Below are 24,343 nucleotides of genomic sequence, written 5' to 3' on the forward strand. Positions count from 1 at the left end.
ATATCACAATGGTTTTAATAGTTTTATTAGAATGTAGCCTGAAAATTACTTCAGTATTAAATATGCATAAATGTATGTAAGTACTGGACGTAAGTGGAAGCGCTTCCTCTTATGACTAATATATCATTTACATAAGTGAATAAAATTTAAGAAGGAGGACCATAGCCCCAGATATAAAATATATAACCTCAACCAACAGCAGACAAAAGATATAGCTCTATCTCTGTCTACAGAAGTGTTTTCCTATTGGGGAAGCCCCTGTCCTGTTTGCACACACACAGGCTCTGACTCTGGCCCACTGGTGGCTGAGTTCCAGGCTTCCACAGAGATACAGTAGATCGAGTTGGGGCTCAGATCGGTGAGAATGATGCTCTCGCCATACACTGTATATTCCATTGCCTCACTGGAGCCCCCTTGCTTCCTGATGAACAGGCTGTAATGGGAAGCGGCACGTACTTGAGACCACTCAGCCAAAATAACCGTTGACGTCGCTTCTGTGATATCCACCATGGGAGCTGAGAGGATTCCTGTGGGTGGGGGACAAGTCACAGTTGTGAATTAGATTCTGGCTGACTTATGCTTATGCTAATATATATTTCTAAGTGCCCTTCTTATTTAGCTTTATGTGAAAAACACCCTCAATCAAAGGCAGCATTAAAGACTTATTCTTAATCAAGTATGCCTGAAAAAAAAACCTTCATACTTCTCACACTTTAAACAGATTTTCATGTATTAATATTTAAAAGATCAGGTTAAAAATAATAATGAAAATTATAAATGCTTTAATACTATGGTATTGTCTTTTTCTTAACATCTGTTCTTACAAACTCACCATCATCTGGCATTTGTTCACTGAGATCTCTCCTCCTCCGATTTTGTGTTTCCACTAAAGAGAAAAGGCTTAAATCAATTCATTTAAAAATACAGTAAAATGTGTCAGTTTTCTTTCTACAGCATCCTCTCTCCCACACACACACACACACACACACACACACACACATAGTTCCTACCAATTGCGACATTTGCTGTTTCACTCTCTCCAGCCGTGTTGCTGGCTGTGATCACCAGGTCAGTAGAACTGATGTTGGACAGAGAGCAAGACAGCCCTGCAGTGTTGCATAGCTCAATTTTTGGCATAACACTGTTGTCGTACACTGTGTATGTGGTGGCATACGCAGAGGAGTTCCACGAAACTGTGGCAAAGGAGCTGTTACCACTGTACACCACTCCTGATGGTGGGCAAGGAGCTGAGAGAGGAGAAAGTGGTTAGTTAAAACCAAATGAAAATATGGTTTGAAATGTTTCCCTGTCATATTAAATACTAAATGAGCAATAGCTGGCCTTTTTCACAGCAGACATTGTGACTTGTCATTGTAGCAAAAGCAGGTGTTACTAATAACATTAACAATGGTTCTGTGTCCCAGTATGTGATTCATGACTATGACTGAGCCAGCATGCACAATACCAGGACCCTGAGACTGGAACAATGTGCTCTGCAATGCAGGAATGTAATAAAGTACTCAAGTTCTTGAGTACTTGAGGCACTTGTACTTTGCTGGAGTATTGCCATTTTCTGCTATTTCATACTTCTACTCCACTCCATCTATTTGACAGATAACGTGCGCTCATTCATAACCCAAACTGAGCGACTTTTAATTTACACCATGCTGTATAGCAGCTCAGGACTAAATGTTGAAGCAGCCTTTATTAGGGTTATTAATCACACCTTTTATTGTCCTGCACTGAGATGTCAAAATGCCTGCCATAATAGATCAATCTTGAGGGGAAGTGGGAAATAACATTTAATTTGATGGTTTGAGTTCATAATCACACTCACTATAAAACATATAACTCATACACTGAGGTTCCTTACCTACAACACCTCTGTTTCATCTGATTAACAGTAATTTTAAGTTTATGATATCTCATTGCACAGAGAGCACAGGTGTAATTAATGATGTTAATGATGGATAGAATTAAGCCTTTATTAAGTGATTTCTGCTTTGCTTAATTTACTATAAGCAAAGAAGCTTGTGTATGAAGTGCAGTCTACCTGTTGTTCCATTGAGAGGCACAGATGGCTCGCTGGTACTGGCAGCAGTCCTGCTCTGAACTGTAGCAATATAGTCTGAACCGCAGGGGAGAGGAATCTCAAAGTATGTCACGCTCGTCCAATAAGAAGAGACCTCAAACTGGGCCTGGCTGTCTCCCAGCAGGCTTCCTGTTAACGTCAGCAAGTACTCTGTGTCATTACAGATGACCTCTGTCCAGTTGAAGCGCATCGTCTGGACATCTGCCTGCACCGGCATTAGCTGCACTTCAACAGCGTCTGGAGGACAGGGAGCTGAGAGAAAGAGGAGGATTCAATGTATTATTCAATTAAGTGCCAACAGTACAAAGATATTGAGTCTTTAAACATGAGACTCCTTTACCTGCTACACTCTGAACTGTGTCACTGAAGGAGCTGTTGCATGTCCCATCTGATGCTTGGACAGAGAAAGTGTAAGCTGTTCCACAATCAAGACCCTGGATACTACAGGTGGGATTTGTGCTCTGACAGTACAGCATGTCTCCATTTCCAGCCTGGGCACAGCCATAGTAGTGTCCGGCGTTATCGCTGGCCGTCCATGACAGCAGTGCGGACTGATTGTCACAGTGGTATGTAACTGAGAGATCCTCAGGTTGGCAGGGACCTGGGCAGAAAGAAAATGATCAAACTACTTAAAAGAATATTATTTAGTCCTTTTGGGTCAATGTATGTACATGCACTGGTATTCTCTTTTGTATATTTGGACATATACCTGTGTTGACTGTGACATTTTGACTGGCCTTGCTGGTGCAGTTCTCGTGGCTGGCCGTCACAAAGACTGTATACTGCTCGTCACAGTGGAGTTCTGTTACGTTGCAGTTATTAGAGGTGGTGTTGCAGGTATGTGTGTGTCCGTCTGCAGCTGTAGCAACAACATGGTAGCTTTCAGCGACAGGAGAGGGGCTCCAGGACACCAGCGCACTACGGTTCTCGCAGGAGATGTCAACCGACACGTTTGTGGGTGGACAAGGCTCTGTGAAGACAGGAAGACAGATTTCAAATCAAAGGTGACGTTGATGATTTGGTAATTGTTAAATAAATCTGATAAAACCACACCCACACACCTCTGATGATTTTTAGTGTTAAACAGATTCAAATACGTTTCTAATATGTTCAACTATTGCACGCTCATGTAAACAACACTGTCCTTCTAAGCGAGTATTTAACAAGATGTTGCATGTATGAAAGAACAAAACAAAATAATCTATATACCCATGCTTATTTTGTATGGTGGGCTTCTCATACTGCTGCACTGGTCTGATGAACCAGCTACAATGATAGTGTAATGGAGATCACATCGAGCTTCATGGAGGTAGCAACTAGTGCCAGTGTTGTTGCAGGATAGGTAGGTATGGTCTGCGGCTTCTGCTGTGGCTGTGTACACAGTGTTGCCGTCGCTGCCCTCCATCAGATCCCACATGACGAGTATAGAGGAATTGTGGCACTGAGCATCCGCTGTGATAGCAGGGAGCGAGCAGGGGGCTGGGGGAAGAGACAGATATCATTAACTGACATTTACCTCTGGGTTGAAAATGATTATCGACTGACATAAAATGGAGTATCATCAGCATATTTGTTTTACAAAATCAAAATATATGTTACCTGTCCCCAAGTCAATGATGGCACTAGGCTGACTCTCACACTTGCTGTTTTTAGCAATAACGCTGAAGTTATATAGTACGCCACATGCCAGGTCTTCCACCTCACAGGTAGTGTTGGAGGAGGTGGTGCAGTTGGCTGTATAGTCCTTTCCGCCTACAGCTATCACAGTGTAGCTGTCCGCCCCCGCAGCAGCATCCCATGATATCCAGGCAGAGTTGGTCACACAGTCAATGTTGCCTCTGACTCCCTGGGGCTGGCAGGGAGCTAGAAAGTCAACATGAAGTTAAATTGGTGACTGGATGGATGAATCTATACAAGGATGGACAGCTTTTGAAGTTTTCATACCTGACATGGTGCTGTGGGTCAGACTGTGCTGGTTGCGACAGGTGCCTCTGACGGAGGTGACTTGAACCCTTAATGTGTCTCCACAGGTTACATTGCTGATGGAACATGTGGTGTTTGTGGTGTTGCATGAGTCGATCATTCCTCCATTGTCCGCAGTCACTGAAACCAAAAAGTGGTCTGCTTCTCTGATGGCATCCCAAGAGATCTCCATGTAGTTTGATGAGCAACTCACGTCGGCACTCACGTTCTGAGGCAGGCATGGGGCTGTGAGTAAGGAAACAATTTGTTTACTACAGCAAGTTCAAAATGTTTAGTATAAATAGCACAAAAGTATAAAACTATATCTGTGTTTTAGATTGATTTGGTCTTTCCTCTCTTACCTGAGTTTAATATCAAACCCTCGCTGGGGACACTAGAGCAGTTGTCATCCATAGCCACTACCTGAACAGTGTAGAGGTTACCACATGCAAGGTTGTCAAGGCTGCAGTTGAGGTCAGAAGTCTGGCAGCTGACGTTGCTATGGCTACTGTGGGCCGTCACTAAGTATTGTACAGCGCCCAGACTGGCAGACCACGACACAAGAGCGGTGTTGTTGGTACAGTCCATCCCCACTAAGACATTAGTGGGAACACAAGGCACTGTAGGGAGGAGGCAGACAACAAGAAGGGTTACAATCAAGGAAGCATGATGGGTAAAAACTTCATCATGATGAAGAATTAAACCACAGCAATAATTCATCTGATTATATTATAAATTAGAACATCTTCAAGGGTAGTAAAGGAATTGTTCACAACAACATCAGAAATCTAAATTATCATATAATAAAAATGGATATGAAATGTGCCAAGAATTGATATACTCAACAATATATGTATTTAAAACATCAATTTCAAATAAATGACCTCTCAGTATCTTGATAGGTCATAATAAAGGCATCCCAAATAACCTTCCCTTTCACATACAGCGATTGACTATCGAATTCCTCCGAGTAAACAGCAAAAATCCATTGATACAAAACCCCTTGATAGTGCTGCAGAGAATGGCTTGAAAAATTAGACTTTGATGGATATTTTAATGCCTTTTGTGGCAAAAAATTCCAAATGCATAATATTAAAGGGAATAAAAGCAGAATATAAAAAGTGATACCAATTTGCACTTACTACACTTACTAGAAGTTATAGTATACTATTAATTGTGCTATTAAGGAAGTGTCAGCATGTTGGTCCACCAGCAGCCTTTCAAAACCTCACCTGACTGCAGACTGGTGGTTTGAGTGGAGGTGATGTTACACTGCTGGTTGGAGGCTGTGACCGACACAGTGAAGTTGTTCCCACAGGTCAGGCCGGGGACGCTGCATTCATTAGAGTCAGACATGCACAAGTTTGAGATGCCAGAGTCAGTTTGCATGGTGGCTGTGTAGTAGTCTGACCCATTACTGGCCTGCCAGGTTACCATGACGATGCCAGAGAGACAGTCCTGCATGGTAGAGATTCCTGCGGGTGGACATGGCCCTGAGAGAAAATACTTACAAGTTAATTTTAGACCTGTTTGAGCTCACTTCTACTATTATATTTTAGTGATTTCTTTATCTGTTTGATTTGACTTTAAAAGTAAAATACAGCTACTACAGCTACTATATATCTGTGTATAACCTACATGTCTGTATGGAGGCTGGTGTGCTGGGATTGCCAGGACAGTGCTGGCTGTGAGATGTCACTGTAAGGTTGTAGTTCTGTCCACAGGTGAAGTCAGAGAAGTGGGCTGTGGTGACATTAGTGGTGAGCGCAGTTGTTTTGTTTCCTGCCTCAGCTGATACCATGTACAGCTTTGTCCCATTACTGGCATTCCAGCTCAGAGACACAACTTTCATATTGCAATTCACAGAGGCAGACAAATGCTGGGGCACGCAGGGATCTGGAAAGAAACAAAGATGATGGATATTTTATAACAGAGGTCTTCAACTACATTTTTGCTTCATCTAGGTTTTATTACACCAGCCGATTTCACTGATTTCACGGGTCTGCAATTTCCTGGGAAGTTTCCTGGAAAGAACTATGTCATTTGGTACTAAAGGGAAATTACTGTATGACTGTCTGACTGAAGGAAGAGCTACATTTAAACTTAAGCAAATATTTATTATTTGTAAGCATTCTGTGCTTGCTGTTCATCTTCTGTGTATGGACTGGATGCCTAGGTCACACTAGAAACTAATTAATACAGTATTACAAGTATATACATTAAATATAGTCTATATTTGCCTTATAATAGAACCAAATTCGACATTATTTTTCTAGTAAACTTCAGACAAGTAACCTTTAAAAGAAAGTGTGACCAGCTCGACAAACTGTCATTAACATACTCATATGGATGAAAGAGCTGTTGCTGGGCAGGCTGGTGCAGTTGTCATCCTTTGCTCTCACTACAACATTGTACTCCTCTCCACAGTGCAGGTCGTTCCAGGTGCAGGAGGTGGTGTTGGTGAGACAAAGGTGGGTGTGGCCATCAAGCCCAGTTGCCACGGCAACATAAGTATCGGCGCCATCAGTGGGTCCCCAGCTGACGGAGCCCATGTTAAACTCACACTGCACATAGGTTGTGACATCGCGGGGTATACACGGAGCTGGGGAGAGAGGATGGAGGTGAACATGCAGACAAATATACGCATCGAGTGAAAAGAAACGCACATTGTATCGTTGTGTAAGATCATACTGGTTTTAAAGAAGGCAGGGCTGCTGGGGATGCTGTCACACTCGCTGCCTTGTCCTTGTATAGTGACATTGTAGTCCTGTCCACATGGTAAAGCAGCAGACAGAAGGGTCTGGGTTGTATTGTGTATCTCCACATATCCAAGGCTCCCTCTGGCTGTTACTAAGTAATTCACAACACCACTTGCTTGGTGCCAGGAGATCTGGACACCAGAACTGTTGCAGAGCGCCTGAGCAGACACAATCACAGGCTGGCAAGGCTCTGTGAGGGGCAAAAGAAAAAAAGACAGAAAAACAATTGTACTGATTGTAACTCAAATAGGGCAAGTAGTGGTAGAAGTACTCAGACCGTTGTTTGGAGACATAAATTGGCGTTTTTGACTTTTTTCTGACCAAAATGATTAATTGTATACTTTAATTAAGAAAATAATCAGATGAATCATTAATAAAAACTATAATCATAAGTTCTAAGCTCTAAATATTTCAATGTAAATATTAAGAATATTACGTTTTTTGTAAAATAAACCCTTAAATCCTTTCTCGTTTAATTAATTTCATAGAAATCCGACCCAGTGGCAGCCATTTAGAATAATTATATAGAAATAGCCGATCTTCTTGCTGCTGGTCTTGTTTGTTTATATAGGTCATATAAAGGCATTAGTATTAAATTGAGACTCTTTCAAAACCATTACAAACTCATTACATTTAAGTACATTACTGGTTACTTTTCACCACTGAATAAGGCCAATAAACCTGTGAAGTTTCTGCAGTACCTGTTTGGATGCACACGGTGCTGCTGGCCTGGCTAGTGCAGCCTTGACTGTGTGTTGTTACAGTAAAGTTGTAGGTCTCTCCACAGTCCAGCCCGGAAAACTGACAGGTAGAGTTTGTAGAGTTACACCTCTGCACCTCCCCTCCGGAAGTCTTGATAGCACTTGCTTTGTACACTTCAACATCAGACCTCTTCTCCCAGGACAGGACTGCAGTGCGGGAGCCACACTGCAGGTCAACAGCTACATGCTGAGGAGGACAAGGACCTAAGAAGAAGAAGTGTTTAAGGAAGAGGGTTAAATCTTGTTCAACTCAGACAAAAAGTTGTCAGTTATGAGGATTTACTGTAAACAGTCAACTCACGTGTGGTGAGGTTGGCATGAATCGGCGCTGTGAGGTTGCACTGCTGGTTGCTGGCGGTGAGGCTAAGGTTGTAGGTTTCTCCACAACTTAAATCTGTCACATTACAGCTGTTCTGCTGAGTTGCACACAAAGTCTGAAGACTTCCGCTGACAATGGCTGACAGCAAAAAGTTTGCTGTGCCATAAGTAGCATTCCAGGACACAATGGCGGCACCATCAGAGTTACAGTCAACATCTACCTCTAACTCTCTCGGCAGACATGGAGCTGAGAAAAGACCATGAGTAAGTTTATGAATAAACATAAAACAAATCCAAGAATGTAAAAGAAACTCACACTTTATATACTGAGTATGTCTATACCTGATGTAAGAGAGATCACTGTGCTGTCAGAGCTGTTATACAGCTGTCCCAAGGCCTTGACCCAGACGCTGTACACTGTACCACACATCAGTCCTGAGACATCACAGGAGGTATCTGCATCCGTGCCAACGCAAGAAGTGTTGTGTCCAATCTCGTTCTCAAAGTAGGCGACATAACCCACAGCCAGGTTGCTCTGCTGCCAGGAAACTGTCGCAGTAAGTTGTTCACACGCCATACTGGCTTGAATGTTGGTGGGTGGGCAAGGTTCTGAATGAGAGGGAAAACGCACACATTAGAGGAAAGACAACACCGGACACGTACAGAGGCATACCTGTGTCTAGTGAAATATTTTACACATTTCTTTTTGATCAGATGACGAACCTGTCATAAGGCTGTAGGGTTCAGAAGTCACAGTGTTGTTGCAGACCAAGTTTTGTGCCATCAGAGTGACATTGTAGATCTGACTACACTGCAGGCCATTCAGGGAACAGCTGGCGTTGGTGGTGTTACAGGTGACTGTCAAGCCCTCGTCAGTCACAGCCTGGACAAAGTATGAGCTCACACCTCTTGCCGCCCCCCACATCACCTCGGCAGTGCTCACATTGTAGTGGACAGAGAGATTCATGGGGGCACAGGGCTCTGGGGGAAGCAGTTACATTAAATATGAACAATGGTATGGCCGTATGCTGGTTGTAAAATGGTTGGCCTTCCACAAACAAAATAGCTGACGTACTACAGTAAAACACATACACATGAACATACTGTACCTGTGGTGAGGTATCCTGCCATTTGAGCAGTAGTGTTGCAAGTATATCCCAGAGCCTTCACAGTGATGTTGTATTCCTCTCCGCACCGCAGAGAGATCAGCTCACAGTTGGTGTAATTGGTGGTGCAGCTGGCGGTGTGGCCTGACGAAGCTGTAAGCTCAGTAACATAGGACATGGCTCCGACACTGGGCTGCCAAGAAACGGTAGCAGAGTTGATCTCACAGTCCAAAACGGCCTCGATGCCACTCGTCTGGCAAGGTCCTGTGGCATTAGGAAGAATATGACACATTCAGCTCGATCTTCCAAATCACTAGTAAGTGGACCTTTGAGCTTAATCCTCCTCAATATATATTGCTCCCAAACACCAAAGGTCACGTTGAACATCAATGCACAAATTAAACTAACAAGTGTTTCTGTTGGTGTATGTAATTGTAAATCTACATATGTCGAGTTTACCTGGTGTAATAGAGACCCCTATGCTGTCAGAGCTGTTATACTGCTGTCCCAAGGCCTTGACCCAGACGCTGTACACTGTACCACACATCAGTCCTGAGACATCACAGGAGGTATCTGCATCCGTGCCAACGCAAGAAGTGTTGTGTCCAATCTCGTTCTCAAAGTAGGCGACATAACCCACAGCCAGGTCGCTCTGCTGCCAAGAAACAGTTGCGGTAAGTTGCTCACACGCAATATTGGCTTGAACGTTGGTGGGTGGGCAGGGTTCTGAGTGAGGGGGAAAAACATTAAAAAATTTTAAAAAAGTCAAACCAATTTAGTGCCATACCTGTGAATGTTTCACACAAATCTTTTCCCATTTTGGTCACTAACCTGTCATGAGGTGATAGGTTTCAGAGATCACACTGTCACAGTCCATGTTGTGTGCCATCACAGTGATGTTGTAGGTCTGACTACACTGCAGGCCATTCAGGGAGCAGTTGGTGTTGGTGGTGTTACATGTGACCGCCGAGCCCTGGTCAGTCACACCCTCGACAGAGTATGAGCTGGCACCTCTTGCAGCCCCCCACATCACCTGGGCAGAGCCGACATTGTAGTGGACAGAGAGATTCATGGGGGCACAGGGCTCTGGAAGGAGAAATACATACTGTAGTTTTAGTTATGTTCAAGTGAAATGCCTTGATGGTTGTGGTGTTCTTCATCGACACAACAACATACGCAATTTATTTTACTCTTGTTTCATGGTTACAAAATCAGTAACTTGGTCCGTACAGATACATTTTCCTTGCCACAGATTTTTGCCAGGTAGATGATTACTATCACTGTGTGTTGACTGAGTTAATGTGACTCCCTCAAAGATCAATACTGCGTGGTTACACTCACCTGTAATGAACATCGCAGGGGTACTGGCCGGGCCAGGACAGCCGGTATCAATTGCCTCCACAACGACAGAGTATTCCTGTCCACAGACCAGGTTACTGAGGTAACAGGATGTGCCCATCTCACTGCAGGAGGAGTTGTGTCCACTGTTGGAGGTGGCCTGGACACTGTAGCCTACGGCTGCAGCAGCAGTACTCCAGCTGGCCAGAGCTTCACCAGTAGTACAGTTCAGTTCAGCTGACACATTGTTGGGAGGACATGGGGCTATAAAAGTAGAGAAGAAGAGACCGGTGAAAATGAGAAACACTAAGATAGAAATAAAAGACATAATTAAAGGTAAAATTCAACATTTTGGGAAATATGCTCATTTCTTTGAGAGTTAAATGAGAAGATTGACACTGCTGTTGATGTTTTTATGCTAAATATGTTTAGTTTAACACAGACACTGGAAACAGGGAGAGACAGCAAGGCTGGCTTTCTAATGTCTCTGCTGGTTGCTACTCTAGCTGCATGCTAAGCTAACCAGCTTATAGTGTTGGCTTCATATTTAGCATACAGACATGAAAGGGGAAGTGGCATCAATCTTCTGAGCTAACTCTCTGCAAGAAAGCGAATAAGCGTATTTCCAAAAATATTATTCTTTTGGGAAATGTTTGTCAAATTAAAAACGTATGCAGTATACCAGTGAGCTTCTCTATAGGGCTGCTCATCTCGCTCATGCACACATTAGAGTGTCCCATCACAGTGAAAGTGTAGAGTTGACCACAGCTCAGGTCCAGGAAGGAGCAGCTGCTCTCAGTGGAGTCACAGGTGGTGTTAACCCCTGAATCAGACGTGGCTTGAACAGTGTAGTTCTGTTCTGTGCTGCTCTGCTTCCACTTCACTGTCAGGACATTGCTGCTACAGTTCTGGTCGACTGAGGTGTTCTCGGGTTTACAGGGAGCTAGAGGCAGTTGAAAGAAGAGCGTATTCTTCAGCGAACGTCATTTTCTTTTACAGTGATTTTACATTCAAGTTATGCACATGAAAGAGCTGCACTGACCAGACTGGACCTTGTAGTCGGAGCCAGCAATAATGTCACAGTGAAGGGAGGAGGAGGTGACGGCCACCTCGTAGACTTTGCCACACTGCAGATCATGAATGCAGCAGGAGTTGGAGGTTGAGTTGCAGGAGGCCCTGTGTCCATCTGTACTGATGGCCCAGGCAGTGTAATCATCTGAGCCGGGGGTCTGTGTCCAACTCACATTCATCACGTTGGTGTTACACTGCAACTCGGCTAAGACGTCTTCTGGGAGACAGGGAGCTAAGGGAGAGAGTTTCATTACAGGTAAGAGTATAATCAACTACAGTGTTTGTCAAATGAGTGATTTGGATGAATTTTGAGCAGATTATTCCCTGTGAATATTGCATCAGAGATGAGTTTTCCATATATTTTTATGTTTGTGTTATGTATTTTTTATTCTATTTTTAACAATTGTACACTTAATTGACTTCAGGGGGCCTATTGTTGAAAAACGCTAAAGTGCCCTCTTGGGACCCAAAACGCATGCTAAAGTGCCCTCTGGTGGTGAGGACGCGCTATATGTGCCCTTTTTTTCTTTCCGCTCCTGCCCTTCAAAAAGTCTGTGCACGCCACTGTTGCAATATGTTTTTATTCTTTCTTCTATGTTTTAGTTTTCCTTGTTTTTATTAGGATATTTGGATGTATTATTATTAATGTATTATTATAATTATCTGAGTGTAGGGTTCTCTTTCAGACATGTTTTTATATGTTTCTTATTCAGTGGTTATCTACTTAAAACCAATAAAGACATTTAACCAAAAAAATTGTGATTGTCTGTGTTCATTGGACTGCATCTCTGTGTGCAGAGCCTGTCCTTATCTTACCAGAATCAAAACTAATGTCAGCATGTTTGCTGCTGTTGCAGCTTTCTGTGGAAGCCACCAGTGTAGCGGAGTATGTCCGGCCACAGTGAAGTTTTGTAGCGCAGGAGGTGTCACTGGAGGAACAGGACGCTATGTGGCCATGCCCTCCTGTGACCTCAACAGTGTAAAAATCAGCTCCGCTCGTCCCGGCCCAGGAGAAATTCCCTTTGTTTGTTCCACAGTCCACATGAGCAGTGAAGTTGGTTGGCAGACATGGGACTGAAGGAGGAGGAAAAGTGATTTTAGTTTATGATAATTTTTAATTCAACTGCAGCAGGTAAAACCCCTAAACCTGTTGCCATAGAAACGCACCCTACCTGTGCTTATTTCTATGGGCAGACTGTAGCTGCTGAGGCAGTTTCCATCCTGTGCTGCAATGCGGAAAGCATATCTCTGTCCACACAGCATATTGGTAAGTGTGTGCGAGGTATTAGAGGTATTGTTCAATGAAGGAGTGAGTGCACCTCCTATCCACTCAGTTTGTAAAGAGTAGGTGGCCCCCGACACTGGACTCAGGTCCCACGTCAGGGTCAAAACGTTGGTATCACAACTGACTTGACCAGTCAAGTTAGTAGGTGGACACAAAGCTAGGATAATAAAGAGAAACATGTGAGGTGACTCTGCACAATTACTACATCTATGTTTAGATATTTCTAAAGACCCAAAATCTGCTCATTACAGTTTCCTCTCACCTGTTCTCAGCTCCATGGCTGAGCTTGGTTCACTCCAGCAGCCCCTGTCCACAGTAACAACAGTAACAGCGTAGGTTTCCCCACAGTGGAGGTCAGTGAAATTGCACGAGTTGGAATAGTTCGAGCTGCAAGTGTGAGTGTGGCCATCTCCTGCAGTTGCTGTTGCTATGAACATCTCAGCCCCTGTTACATTAGACCAAGAGACAATGCTGTCCTCACACTCTGGAGACACAGTGACATTACTGGGAGCACAAAGACCTGGAGAGAAGGAGAGAAAAAAAGGGTTTATAATTGTCTCTCTGAGGTGAAATGTAAGTATATTTTATTCCACAGGTAGAACATGTACCTGCTCTAAAGACGTAAAGTGCACTTGGATGTCCTGCACATGTCTCAGAGTACGGTGTCACCACGATGTCATAGGTTTCACCACAGTGGATGTCAGGTAGCTGACAGCTGGTGGTGTTGGTTTGGCAGTGGTGTGTGTGTCCATCCTGGCCTGTCAGTGTCACATTGAATCCTATAGCACTGGGGCTTCCCACCCATGAGACCAGGGCTGAGTGATTGAGACAAACCAGGATGGCGCTGACATTAGTCGGGGCACACGGGACTGGGGAGTGAAAAAGGAAAAAAATGACAAAGAAGAAATTTACATAGAGTACATCAACTGACATTTTGTGAGGTTTAGTTAAATAAATTGTTTAACATATTTGGAAATATGTTTATTTGCCCTGTCCAAAGGTAAATAAAAGAACCCTCTAAAGCTCACTAACTATTGCAGTTTATCTCTAGTGTGTTTAATACGCACAAAAACCAAAGTGCATTTTATTAGGTTACGTGCTGGACCCTAAAACGTGATGTTCAAGAGGTGCTTGTAGGTGGTTTCCAGTTTTGTGCTAAGCTAACTGTGCTCCAGCAATATATTTACTTGACAAACATGGTCAATATCAAGAAATAGAAAATAGAAAAAGAAATAAACAAATATCCCAAAATGCTGAACTACTGCTTTGAAACCATCTCTGCACCTCTGTACCAATCAGTTTGATCAACTTGGGATTTTTTGTTTATGTGCAGTACACTGGTGGAAGTATTACCTGTTTCAAGAGATTCGCTGACACTTGGGATGCTGTTGCACTGTGCCCCCTGAGCCTCGACTGTTACATTTAAACCCAAACCACAAGGGAGACTTTGGAACGCACAGCTGGTATTTGTAGTCTGGCAGCTATCCTGATACCCTTCTCCTGCAACCTGAGCCAAGAAGCTGAGGCGTCCCAAAGGGTCAGTCCAACTGAACACTGCTGTGCTGGTGCCACACACATATTGCTTAGATATGTTAGCTGGAGCACAGGGGGCTGAACAGAAAGCAGAAGAAACAGAAATGTAGGTTTACCAGATGGAATAAGCAAGAAATTATTTTTCACAGATATACTTAATTTTCTCTCACAGCCATGCACACACTCACATGTGGTAATGTTGGTGCTGGAGCTTGGTGCACTGTCACACTGGCTTCCCTGTGCAGTGACTGTGGTCATGTAGGTTTCACTACACAGGAGATCTGTTAGGATGCACGTAGCAGCAGCTGAGCTGCATGAAACTGTGTGCCCATTTGTTGCCGTTGCATTAACTATGTAACCTGTGGCGTCCGCCATTGCCATCCATGACAGAGAGGAAGAATTGGTGCCACAGATCAGAGTGCTGTTCTGGACAGAGGGAGAGCAAGGAGCTGAGAAGGAGAAATGAAAGGGATGTTCAGTGTTCAGTTTTCTTCCTGTACTTTTAAGTTAAGCTTGAGTCTGTCCAGTGTTCCTCTGTTCTACCTGTCATTAGGGTTGTACTGATGTCTCCAGTGCTGTTGCAGGTGGCATCCTCAGCCATCACAGTCAGGTTGTAAACTTTCCCACACTGCAGCTGGTTCAGCTGACAGGATGTTGTATTGCTCCTACAGGAAGAATAATGCTGAGAGCTGCCCTCTTGAGCGTGCACAGTGTAGGCCACGGCCCCGGCAGCAGCTTCCCAGGAGACTGTCGCCTTGTCTGAACCACACTGGTAGATACTGGTCACATTGACAGGGTCACATGGTCCTGTTGGGAGAGGTAGAGAGAACACACTGTATGTGTCACATGATTTGTTTCAAGTCAAGAAAATGCATTCATGCTCACGCTCATACAAAAATATGTAAACACAACCTGTCGTCAGAACAGTTTGACTGGGAGAGCTGGTACAGTTGCTGTCCTGGGATGTCACTGTAATGTTGTACTGACTGGCACACTGCAGGCTGGAGAAAGAGCATGTGAGGTTTGATGAGAAGCAGGTTTCAGAGAAGCCATTGGGGCCCGTCACTGTTGCTGTGTAGGAGGTAGCACCAGGAGCTGCGTTCCAGGAGGCCAGGAGAGAGTTTGTGCCACAGTCTGTCACTGCTGTTAAGCTCTGAGGGGAGCAGGATGCTGGAGGAAGGAATCACAGTGCATGAAATGAATCAAAGTATAACAATATAATTCATGGAAATTATTATCCTGTCAACATCATCATCCTAATTACCTGTCTGAACAATCTGTGGGTGGCTATATGGTCCACTGCAGCTGCCAGAGGAAGCTTTGACGGAGACATTATAAGTCTGTCCACACTGGAGACCACTTAGACTGCAGTTGGCATGGCTAGTTTTGCAGGTGACTGAACTAATATTTCCAGCCAGTGGCACAGCAATGACACTGTAGTTGAAGGGCAGAGCATTGGGGATCCAGCTGACTGTCATGTCACTGGTGCCACATAACAGGTTCGTAGTGACATTCTCTGGAGCGCATGGTACTGACAGAGACACAACATGATGGAAATTAGTCACAGAGGATTTTCTCAGTCAAAATTGTAATTTTTTAATAATAGGCTATAATGTATAATGAGGCTAGCTCTTTCCTTCTGCTAACAGTCTTTATGTTAAGCTAAGGTACCAGTCTCCTGGCTAACCAACTAAAGTATTTATCATAAGCGGTATCAATCTTTTCATCTAACCCACAGCAGAAAAATAAATAAGCATTTCCCCTTAAAATGTTGAACTATTCCTTTGATGCAATGTGTTGCAGTACTTAGTGTGTGTTTTTACATGCATGTATTGGCTACATTTAAGGCAGAATGAGAACTGACAAAAGCTCCTTGCATAACCACGAGATTTGTCACTTTATGTCATGATATGGATTTATTATAGCTTTAACAGCTGGCAAGATTCATCTTAATTATCTACTGTTTTTTTTGCCATGGTCATGGTTAGAAGATGTGTGATCAAATGTGGTACGACCTCCCTCTCAGTACCTTCGTCTTGTCTGAAGGCGGCACTGTAGCCGCTGACACAGGTGCCATCAGTTGAAGTCACAACAATGTCATACAGCTGGCCACAGACCAGGTCAGTCAGCGTGCAGTTGGGGGTGGAGCTGGTGCAGCTGAGGATCTGTTCATTGCTGGTGGCTTTCATAGCGTATTTCACTGCATTTGCACTGGGAGCCCAGGACACGTGAGCAATGCCAGCGCTACAGACCAGCTGGCTGGACACATTAGTAGGAGAACATGGCTCTGGAGAGGGAAACAAACAAAACATCAACCAATGTTTTAATGAAGCCTCTATATAACACTTCCATTTAAGTCCTTTTAAGGTTATTAAGCCAACTATTATTGACACTGATGGTGGTGTTCAGTCTTGTTTTACCTCTGTTCAAAGAGACCGTGTCACTCAGTTGACCTGTACAGTTGTCATCACCTCCTGAAACACCAATGGTGTACACCTCCCCACACTGGAGTCCAGGGAGGCTGCAGGTAGTTGTGTTGGTCGTGCACTCTGACCTGTGACCCCCGCCACTCACAGCGACAGCAGTGTAGTATATGGCACTGTCACTGGCCACCCATGACACAGGAACAGAACCTGGCGCACATGTGTGTGTGACTGTGACGTTTGTGGGAGGACATGGCACTGAAGGGAAATAGAGATGAAGGAGAAGTTTGAGACTGCATTCAAAGAAAGTCCCAGAGCTCTGTCTACATCCTGAATGATGGTAAATCTTCCTCACATGTTTGCACTGTGACCTCTGTGCTCGGCAGACTGAAGCACGTCCCGGTGACGGACAAGACCGTCACTATGTAGGAGCTTCCACACAACAGCCCTCCCGTGGTGCACAGTGTCTCTGTAGAGTTACAGTGCAGCGGCTGACCTATTCCTCTGGAGATAATGGTGGTGTAGTTCTCTGCGGGAACTGAGATGTTCCAGGTGACTTTCAGCTCACCGGTAACGCAGGCCACACTGGCCATCACATCCTCAGGACCACATGGCACTAAAAGAAGAGGCATCATAAATCATTTGTAGTGTTCATTGTTCTTCCAGACAGAGACAGTTCACCCCTCTTAATATACTACCTGAGTCCATGCTGATAGGTGCTGAAGTGGACGGACAGTTTCCATCATGGTAGCTGACAGTGACGTTGTATCTCTTTCCACAGGGCAGAGAGGGGATTTTACAGTTGTTGACTGTGCTGCTGGTGCAGTTGAGCTGAGCCCCGCTCTGATCCTCAATGACTGCTGTGTAGAGGCCTGTGGGCTTATGGTTCTGCCAGACTATCAGAGCATGGTTGGCGTTGCAGTCTCTATATGCCTCAATGTCTGTTGGGGGACAAGGAGCTGATGGCAGAGGAATAGTCAGTTAGATGTGTAAAATGCATCAGATTTTGGCAGACTGACATTTTTAAAGGAGGTTTGTAAAAAATTAGGAGATAGCCAAAGTTTCCAGTTCGTACAATCTAATATAATCCAACTATCTGACCTACCTGTCATAAATGTGACCTCCTCACTGGCGGTGCTGTTGCACTTTAGATTGGTGCCAATAATGCTGCCAGTATAATTGTGTCCACATCTCAGGCCTTCAATCAAGCAGTTAGTCCCCATTGAATTGCAGCTGTGTATATTTCCATTTGCATCCTCAGCCACCGCTATGTAGAATATAGCACCGATGCTTGTCGTCCAGTTAAATCTTGCAGAATCTTGGCTGCAGTCGACTGACACTGAGAGATTGGTGGGGGTACAGGGAACTGAGGAGAGGGGGAAAAGACCAATCTTTCATTAAACAATTAAGAATAACAGAGCATCAGTGTAAGTGATGAGTTACATCATAAAGTATGTTACAGAAGTCCCAGTACGTACCAGTCTGAGCAGCTTCTCCCAGCACCTTCTCAGTAGAGCAGTTGTCATTGGAGGCGATGATCCACACACTGAGGTGTTCACCACACGGCACTCCGGCCACTGCACAGCTGTTGGTGGAGGAGGTGCAATTGTATGTGTCTGCAGTGTTCCCCTGTGCTTCTACAGTGTAGGAAAGAGCTCCAGCAGCAGAGTCCCAGGTTGTGATCAGCGTTTCAGAGTGACATTCAGCTGCTGTCTTGATGTTTGTTGGTAGACAAGGAGCTGGAGGAAAATTAAGGCTTACTTAATATCTCTTCTACTGTCTTCCCACAGGTAGATGCATTCATTTCATTTCAAGATGCATAATGTGTTAAAAAACTAAAACTTTTCTTGAAGTTAGTTCAACTGCTTTGAGTTAATAATTATACCAATGAGGTGAGTACTGTAGTCTAATTATTGGCCTCATTATCATGATTGGTTACATTTAATATATCTCAGTGATTATGCAGTTGACATTTTCTGATTGGATGGCTATGTCAATCAGGGACAAGACGGTCACAAATATATGGTTTCAGTTTATTGAAAGGCTAAATCATTTTCTAAAATAATTGGGCACTGTAGTTTCTGGAGAACATTACTCAAACAGGATGAAATTTTCATTTGTTGGGGACTACTTTGAGCAGCGGATTAATACACACTTATTGGTCTATTAAATTTAATGTGCAGGACGTGTATGTGGGATTTACTAAAATAAAATGCATCTCCTATGTTTATCATAATAAAAGACCATGTCAATCACTGCGACTGTGTGCTCTTTTCATGGGATTTGTTGACAGTAAGAAAAAATCTGTTATTACAATAAAAAAATGTACTAAATGTAAACCAGACAGATCAAACTCACAAGTCCGGACGAACTCCGGATGGGTCACTTCGCTGTTACATTCAGAGCTGACGGCGTACACAGTGTACTTATAGAACTGACCACAGCCCGTATTAGTAAAGAAACACATGTTGTCTTGCGTCCGGCACTCAGTTGCTTTGCCAGTGTTGTCCACAGCCGTTGCGATATAGTACAGGGTGTTATTGGTGGCCTGCCAGCCAAAGACAATCACATTGCTGGAGCAGTCATGAATAGTGCTAGGATTAGCTGGAGCACAGGGTACTGGGGGAATGAGACAGAGAACAAGACATTAACACACAATTAAAGAAGGAATTAAAGCAAAGGGTTACATTGAATGTGTCCAAAATCTGGATGAGTGGGGAGAAAAGGAGGACAGCCATGCACTGAGAGATGAGGGGAGTTTATACTGACTGGTGAGTTTTGTGATGCACAACGATTTAAACGAAAGTAGTTAGAGCAGATTCACAAGCTAGTAATAAACCTTCTACTGTACAGATTTGACTCTGTAATCCAATTTGTCATTGGAGTAAACAGGCGTGTGTGCTGGGTGTGTGCCTATGCATTAGATCAGGGGTCTGAGACTGGGCTTCCCCTTAGACATAGCTTTGAAAAACATTCCCTTGCTTAGTTTAGCTAAATTCTTGGGATGTCTATGGGATCATGATTATTTTATTTGATTCCAGACAATAAGCAATTGAGCCAAGGTTGCCTCATATTATGGTTTGACATAACTTCAGACACCAAATAAATAAAAAAAGGTTTGACCTAAGGCATTTGACTTGTTACTGACTCTGGAAACGTGTGAAACAAAATAAAACTACCAAAAACTACTGTGTTTCTGAACTATCTCTTTAATCAAATCACACACAATTGTATTTATATATATGTTATACGTGATATAATATATATGTAATATATTTACACTTCCATTCACTGAGCCTCCCCTGAAACTGTTTGGAGCCCCCTGACAAGGCTCAGTTGTCTATGTGTGTCCTTTAACTCTTCACTTTCCCGACTGATACCACAGCTGACCTTTGAGATAACTCCTTGTCTTCAATACATTGTAAAGAGCTTTTGATTGACTGGTGTTGGGTGGCAGGTTTTGGTGGCTAATGAGAGGGTGTGTTGCACCGCTCAACATGAGAAAACAGTATAGGACACCATGGGAGGAACCTCAACAGCTTCCCACAGGACAGACTTAGGAGGAAGGTTTGTGTTAAAAAGCTTAGTATGTCCAGAAGTGGTAGTGTATGTGACAGTGAGGGGTAAAATGAGAGGGTGTGTGCATGCATGTGGGAAACATATACAGATATACAGACAGGTGATGAAGCAGGGGAAAAGGTGGAGACCATACAAGCATTAAAAAGGGAATGACAGACAAACACAAGCCACATTTGTCATTTCCACATGAGCATGTGCTCGGCTCACCTGTCTCGAACAAGCTGGAGGTGTTGGAAATGCTCTCACAGTCGTCAGAGAAGGCTGTGACATGGACCACATACTTCTCACCACATTTGAGCATGGGAATCTGGCAGCTGGTGGAGGCTGATGTACAGTTAAGGGACGCGCCGGTGCCATCAACAGCGGTGGCCCTGTACAAGTTGGCCCCAAACACCAAATCCCAAGTTACTGTCACCAACCCGCTGGAGCAGCTGTAGTCCACAGAGATGGTCTTCACCGGGTTTATGGCTAAAGGAAAAAGTGAGAAAAGACAATGCAGAATATTTCTTAGGCTAAACCCCCACATTCTGTTTGGCCCTGGAGATCCTGGGCCTTCTAAAAGGGATTTTGAACCCAAACATAAGTAACCTCACTATTTAAGATAACATACCGTACATTTCTTTGTCAGTTTATTTTTTTTATGCAAACAAAATAATTTTACACTGCTTCATGTAACACATCAAATATTTGGTGTCTTTTATAGTCATGTCAGAATGTGCAAACTCAGACTGTGGTAAAGGGAAGAATGACCACTCCAGTACTTTTCTACATACTGGTTAATTTTACATTTATCTTTATGACGGTCTGTGGGACCCAAAACAATGACGAAATAAATCCAATATTTCAAGTAAACACAAGTGAGTGTGTGTTTAATCTGAAACATTTCACCGAATACTCACTGGACGTATTGTGAAAAACATTTGCGGCCTCCCCAGGTACTAAGAAGACATTGACTGATGATACTCCCACCGTGTACATGGAACAAGGCTCCAGATTACTGATATCCATGGATGTGGTTGAAGTGTTTCTGATGACCGGGGGGTTGCTGGGGTCGCTGTCAAACACAGCCACTTGATAAAGCAGGACTTTATTGACTGGGTTCCACGTCACTCGGGCTGTGCTCTTTCCCGTCTGTACAAGAGTCACACCAGTTGGTGGCTGCACCACTTCCAAGAGAAAATAGAGGCGTTATTCAAACACATTTTGTGTATTTGTATTTCTGTATGTATCCTTAGGTGAAGGGACTAGCTTCCAAATAACTTTCACATACACATTTTCTAATTCTGCATTGTGTAACTGTAGCCCTCTGAATAAAAATCAACAAAACCAGCATCTTATGCGCACTTACACATCGTGATTGTCTTTGTATTACTTTTGGCGCCCCTCCCAGCGCTGTTGGAGGAGTAAATGTAACAGTTGTAAGTCCTAGAGGGGGTCAGGCCGTCCACTTGTCCACCAAGGGTTGTGAAGGTCTGGTTGTATTGTACTAGGGGGGAACTAAACAACTCCTCCACAAACAAGATGTAGTTGTCCGCCCCTATCACGCTGGACCACTCAAACCTTATAGATGTACTCGAAATAGCTTTGGCAAAGGTGATCTGAGATGTGGCAGGCACTGTGGGAATGCAAGATGAAGAATTCAACATTATTCAACACAGGGATTCATCTGTTCTATTTAACAGGTTATTTTTTATAATTGTATCTTTACCTGTCATGGTTATTTCAACATCTGTGCACAGGACAGTGGTAAAATGTAAGACTGTCAGTTTGACTTCATAGGAAAGTCCCGGTCTTAACCCCTGAACTAGCCTCTGTGTGCTTGGTATTGTCTGTTTCACAACCACTGGGGCGATACTGGTAGAGTTCACAACTCTCAATTTCAGTGAATAAACTGTAGCTCCACTGAAGCTGCTCCATACTATTTTCAGGGTTGATGCTGAAGAAGATGTCACTGACACAATATCACATCCTGAAAAAGAAAAGGCAAAACAAGGCATTTGGTTGGTTTCTTACCACTAAAGAAAATAATTATATATTAATTACAACACTATCATGATAATGTAAGTATAAAAGCAAAATAACTATATTAAACCCTCTTGGACCATGAAAGTAATAAAACAGATGAAATACAATACAACAGTGCCCTGCATTATGATCAGTTCAATGTGAACATACTATTAACTGCCACTGACAATATTATCCAATATTATTTTAATACTTCATTAAAAAGCCAAAATAAGATTAATATGTGGGGTCCATGTCCATGGCCACAGTTAAGACATTAATATGTTATACATTATCTAATGTAGAAAAGATATGAAAATTCACTCTGCTAACATGTGGATGAAAAAAAATTAAATAGAAACATTCATATGAGTAACACTGTCTATCACACTCACCTGTAGCCAAAACATGTTGTATCTAAAAAAACACACAAAATAAGTTAATTAGAAACTATTACAAAATAATTACATTATGAAATTAAAACAAAAACAAATTGAATAAAAAAAAAGAAGTATAGTTACCTGTATGACAGACAATAGGATGACTGATGAATAAAACATCCACATCTTATCCATTGTTAAAGTCAGAGTTTCAGTTAGTTATGTCCATACGTGGGTCTGAACTCAGCAGCTCATCTGAAATCTTTACAGACTGAGCCCTGTAGATCAACTTCATGGGAACCAATCAGGACGCCTTAAATTAGGACAGGTAGATGCCTGTGGGCTCCCTGTCATCATGAGAAGGAAACAAAGTAGAGGGGGAGGTAGGGGAACTTTCAATCCCCCAAACTGTTATACTCAAACTGCACCTCGTCTATGTTCCCGGAATATTTGAGTCTTGTTTTAACACTGTAGTCTATGCACTACAGGTTCAGCTTAACTGTTAGTTGCAACACTGATTTTTCTTAAAATATCTATATTTCTTTAATAAAGTTGAAACAGGACTGGCCTGCTGCAAGGTAATATGATCTCCCTCAGTGAATGGAAAGTGAATTGAGTCCCCCTGCTTCCTGGTTTGATGTGACTCATTGGGGATGACTTTTCACACTTTTGTGGTAAATGTATATACCCACCTAAATTAGGTGTTAGTAAATGGATTTATAAAATAGATATGTCATGAAAGGAAGATGATACACAGAACAGTCTAATCTTAATACTCCAATGTATACTGTATTACTGTATCACAAATATAGATAAGATGCATAAATCCTGACGGTCAATCACAGCTATAAATGTAGCTGAGACAAGCCTCTTTATGGTCAAGAAAGTCAAAGGCATTTGTTTGCTCGAATATTTCATACATACATAACTTAACCTTTCAATGGAATCAATAGAGTCCCAATAATAATGGTCCTATGATAGATCCCTGTGGCCTACCAGTACTGCAAGGAAGGTGGAAGTGATGCTGTAAACTATTAAAAGCTTTGGGTAGATCAACAAATGCAGTTCCAGTTTCATCCATTACTGGTGAAAATTCCTGTAAAAAACACACTTTGTATATGTGTAATAGCATTGTTTAAGTTTATGCTAAATATTTTTAGAATTGTCTTTATAGTGCTTAATGTTTTAGTGTTGAGACACCTCATTGCCATAGCCAGTGTTACATAACAGTAAGTAGGCCTATCATGTGTCTTTCTAGATATTTTTAAATTTCACAGTCCTATTGTTATAAAATAGGGTTAGGAGCATATTGTCCTCAATGCTGCAAAGCTTCACTTTAGATATTCCTTTTTTCCTTTATTTCAGTGAATCATTTAAAAAAGAGTATTAATTTTAAAAAGATGAAATACAAACCACGTACTGAAATGTATGCTGTTCTATTTTGTCTTTGATTTGCTGTTTCCTTCTAAATCTCTCTTAAGGTGTATTCTGCTGGTCCCCTCGCCTCCACTAAAGTAATCATGAATGATTCATCCAATATATGGATGTATATGTATGTAAGTCTGTTTTATTAATAAATTAAGTTTGGTTGCTCTATATGAGGAATGAATCAAAATACTTTAGAAAAAACATTTCTGTGACCCAGGATATTGAAACTATGAACCATAATGGACTCATATTATTACTATGAGCTAAAATGTATTGCTATGGGGAGTTCCTGTTCAATTCTCAG

The 24,343-nt window shown here is 42.8% G+C and overlaps 1 protein-coding gene across 1 annotated transcript; it reads right to left on the minus strand.

The window, feature by feature from the left end:
* Window positions 1–9: 9 nt before the first annotated feature.
* LOC127362644 (mucin-3A-like) lies at window positions 10–22,847 on the minus strand. The gene is made up of 46 exons (XM_051398647.1): window positions 22,753–22,847; window positions 22,627–22,648; window positions 21,936–22,196; window positions 21,576–21,842; window positions 21,127–21,393; window positions 20,435–20,695; window positions 19,007–19,267; window positions 18,127–18,387; window positions 17,754–18,014; window positions 17,347–17,607; window positions 17,004–17,264; window positions 16,646–16,906; window positions 16,255–16,512; window positions 15,490–15,756; window positions 15,138–15,395; window positions 14,769–15,032; window positions 14,414–14,674; window positions 14,046–14,303; window positions 13,301–13,561; window positions 12,955–13,212; window positions 12,580–12,849; window positions 12,224–12,481; window positions 11,379–11,639; window positions 11,019–11,279; window positions 10,340–10,600; window positions 9,830–10,084; window positions 9,458–9,724; window positions 9,002–9,262; window positions 8,616–8,873; window positions 8,235–8,501; window positions 7,876–8,139; window positions 7,515–7,778; window positions 6,746–7,003; window positions 6,396–6,656; window positions 5,693–5,950; window positions 5,287–5,547; window positions 4,417–4,674; window positions 4,037–4,300; window positions 3,692–3,955; window positions 3,302–3,571; window positions 2,802–3,062; window positions 2,433–2,693; window positions 2,054–2,344; window positions 1,011–1,247; window positions 833–886; window positions 10–527 (listed from the first exon to the last, which is right to left on the minus strand). The coding sequence occupies exons 1-46, from the start codon at window positions 22,804–22,806 to the stop codon at window positions 244–246; spliced, it is 11,412 nt and encodes a 3,803-aa protein (XP_051254607.1). The 5' UTR covers window positions 22,807–22,847; the 3' UTR covers window positions 10–243.
* Between the last annotated feature and the right edge of the window lie 1,496 nt (window positions 22,848–24,343).

This window comes from Dicentrarchus labrax, unplaced genomic scaffold (genome assembly GCF_905237075.1).
Source record: "Dicentrarchus labrax unplaced genomic scaffold, dlabrax2021, whole genome shotgun sequence".
NCBI classification, from domain to species: domain Eukaryota; kingdom Metazoa; phylum Chordata; class Actinopteri; family Moronidae; genus Dicentrarchus; species Dicentrarchus labrax.